Raw genomic sequence first — 3,412 nt, forward strand, 5'->3', positions numbered from 1 at the left:
TTTTACAATATCTGGATTCTCAAAAAAAAAAGTTTGTCGTAGGAGATTAAAGCACAAAGTATCTAATTTATTATGATATATATGAAATGGGAACAAGGGTGGTAGTGAATTAATTGATATAAACACAGGGTCGTTTTATGCATAAATATGATAAATTGAACCTAGTTATTTTACACTCTTTCGTTGAACGAATAAGACTACATGTAAGACAACCATATCTTGTCACAAGTGATCTACATAATAAAGTCAATTTCATATTATGACATAAAATCAAGGAGCAATACTTCATACAGCATATTATGCTATATGGCGATTTGAGTACCAAATTTTATTCTAATCTGAATTATGTTTTATAGAGATAGTTCGCCAACTTTTTGATTACCCTCAAAGTCAGATAAACACTTTATAAACATTTTTTTTACAAGTATTTGTTCGACATTCAGCACTTTTTGTGAATGTCAGCATTTAAAACAAATGTTTTCTGAAAAAAAAGTGCAATTTCAACAAATTTAAACGCAACTGGACAATTAACAGGTGCTGACAGACAAGCAGCTTGTTCTCGTTCTTTTGGCTGAGTTTCGTGCATCACTTTAAATGTAAATGTGTTCAATTGATAAAAGAAATACATGTAATTGAAATCTTATTCCTCTTTAGATATGGCTACTGTTCAAGGACAAAATGTCATTCGTTGTCAATTATGTTCAGACCCTGTGGAACACCACTGCAACCTTTGTCGAATAGACCTCTGCCTCTCATGCGTACCAACGCACATGACGGACAAATCAAAAAAACATGAAATAGTCGAATACACTTCGAGAAAAAAAGAAACTGTCGTTCTTCCAACATGTCTAACACACAAGAAAAACCGGTGTGAAACTTACTGCAAAGACTGTAAATTGCCAATTTGCATACAGTGTCTGATGGGTTCACATAAAAAGCATGAATTTACTGATATCCTTGATACTCTTGAAAAAATGAGGAAGCAAATTATTTCGGACACTAATGAACTACAGAATACCATTGTTCCGAAATATCAAAACATAAACCCGACTTTAAAGTTTGATCAGGTTTTGTCTGCAATAGAAGAACAAGAAGACAAAATTTGCAAAGCTGTATATGAAGCTAGCATTAAACTAAAAGACAAAATTTCTGAAGAGAAAGATGAAGCTGAAAAGATGAGCAGAGAAAGTCTTTCTTTAGCAGATAGAGATAAAAAGGAAATAATGCAAATCATTAAAAATAACAAAGATATTATTAGTGGTAATGACCCAACGGCGATAATAAATTATCAATCAAAAAATGAGAAGTTTCAACAAGGCCCAAAATTACCTAGAGTTTCTTGCCCACAATTACTCCCTGGTACGCTTAAACAAGACCAAATTGATCAGATGATGGGTTTTCTGAAAGAGGATATCTGGAAACATATTCCTACAGCTCCTGCTTACAAGTTTTTCACTGCAAACCGGCGTGGTTTAGTAAATGATCTTTAGGATGTCGACCTAATAACAGTTCATAATGTGTGTAAAACATTTTTTTCGGTACCTGTAAATGCAATACGAAAAGGAAACGAGTAAAAACAAAACGAAATGAAACGAACTCTACCTAAAAGAAACGAAGCAAACTGAATCGAAACGAAATCAATTCATAAATGTAAACTTTTTTAAAATTCTTTCCAGTACTCTGGTGCAATTTTATGGAATACTTTACCGGTGCACATAGAAATGTCACCAACACTTAATGCTTTCAAGAGACAAGTAAAACTTTATGTAAAACAACGCCAGAATAATTTGTGATTCATGTTTATTTGTATTTGTATATTTATGTATATATTTATAAAATGTCTGTATATGTATAACCATGTATCTTTATATTGTTGATTGTCAGAAGGCCCTGGGGAAGAATAGTGCTTGGACTAATCAGGTTACCTTCTTTAAATGAAGTATTATTATAATCATTATTATTATTTCTGCTATTATTAAGGTCTTCCGTCTCCAAAGGAAGAGCTTATTGTTTTCGTTCGGTTTCTTTTTCCCTATTATTATTTTTTTTCTTACCGATTTTGTGCACGCGATTTCTCGGAAACGGCTCGCCCGATTTTCACCAAACTTTCAGATCAAATAGATATTTATGTGAACCTTGTCGGAAATTTTCGTCGTCGATGACGTCACTTCCGGTCGTGAGATATGGAGGATTTTCTGATTTTTAGAGGTTCGGGTTGTCCTGAGATCTCCTAAACGACTTAAGATATTGAGTTGAGATTTTCAGTGAAGGTAGAGATAGGATAGTAGATGTGACATTTTGCATATAGACCTTTCCAGGGGAAAAGGCATCGACGCTCGCCTGGGCTCAAAAAATAGGCTAACAAGCATCTCGCAAAATTTGACACGCTTTCTTTTATATCTTTTTACTTGTAAATAATTTGTCATAACATATATAACAAAAGATGTGCAATATAGTGAGACCTTTCAATTGATATCAAGAAAATGGGGTTAGCCCTTCAATTTAGGGGCTAAGAGGGGCCAAAAGTCTCTCATCTTTAACTCTTTAATCTTAAAGATTTGCAACAATACATAATAAAATTTTGATCATATGTTACGTAATAAGGGGTCAAACGGGGTCAGAATGCTAAATCTTTGACACTTTATATCTCAGAAAGCGTGAATATTTTGATAAGCAATATTAAATAAAAGATGGTCAAAATAATGTTCTCAACAATATGCATACTTTAATTTTTTTTCATTTTTTCATTTTTTCCGTCGACACTACCGTTGTAAACCAGAAGTACTTTGAATATAGTCGATTTTTAAAATTTCTTTGTCTTTCTTTCTTTCTTTTTCTGTGATATTCATGGCAAAAGTAAAGGCCCCTATTTGCTGATTTTACGTATAACCAGTTTCTTGATTTGATTAAGAACGATTTAAATATCTTAAAATTTTCGCAAACGTAGGTTCAACGTTTCCTTAAACACTAAAAAATATTCATTTCATTTTCTCATAAATAGACATTCAAGAGAGCCCCCCCCCCCCCGGAAGCGCGCAGACAAGTAGCCTTCGCAGATATAACATTTACAACTTACAAGTAACGTTTTAAAAGTTTCATTCATAAAAAATCAGTTCCCCTAATATCATCTGTTAATTTGCTATCATTCATTCTTCCTATGTTTTGTCTGTAGAATTTATAATTAGTTCATTAAAAAAAAAATATCTTGAGAAAATAAAGATTGTCATCTGCATTTATTAGCATTTCGCGTTTTCCTGTATATCTATTACTTGCATATGCATAATGCCATTAAATAATGTAGAAGAAATCGAACTTCATTTCCATCTTTTTTATTTCATTCATAAATCCTTGGATCCGCTCCAGCAGCTGTGCATGGCCTCATCGTTACCATAAGCAAAACAGTCATCACGCC

General features: G+C 32.9%; 1 protein-coding gene across 1 annotated transcript; it reads left to right on the plus strand.

Moving 5' to 3' along the window:
- The first annotated feature begins 658 nt into the window (after positions 1-658).
- On the plus strand, positions 659-1,925 carry LOC134234407 (tripartite motif-containing protein 67-like). The gene has a single exon (XM_062716497.1). The coding sequence runs from the start codon at positions 771-773 to the stop codon at positions 1,488-1,490; it is 720 nt and encodes a 239-aa protein (XP_062572481.1). The 5' UTR covers positions 659-770; the 3' UTR covers positions 1,491-1,925.
- Positions 1,926-3,412: the final 1,487 nt, after the last annotated feature.

The sequence above is a fragment of the Saccostrea cucullata genome, unplaced genomic scaffold (assembly GCF_032062105.1).
Source record: "Saccostrea cucullata isolate Sc308-1 unplaced genomic scaffold, CSIRO_AGI_Scuc_v1 ctg776, whole genome shotgun sequence".
Classification (NCBI taxonomy): domain Eukaryota; kingdom Metazoa; phylum Mollusca; class Bivalvia; order Ostreida; family Ostreidae; genus Saccostrea; species Saccostrea cuccullata.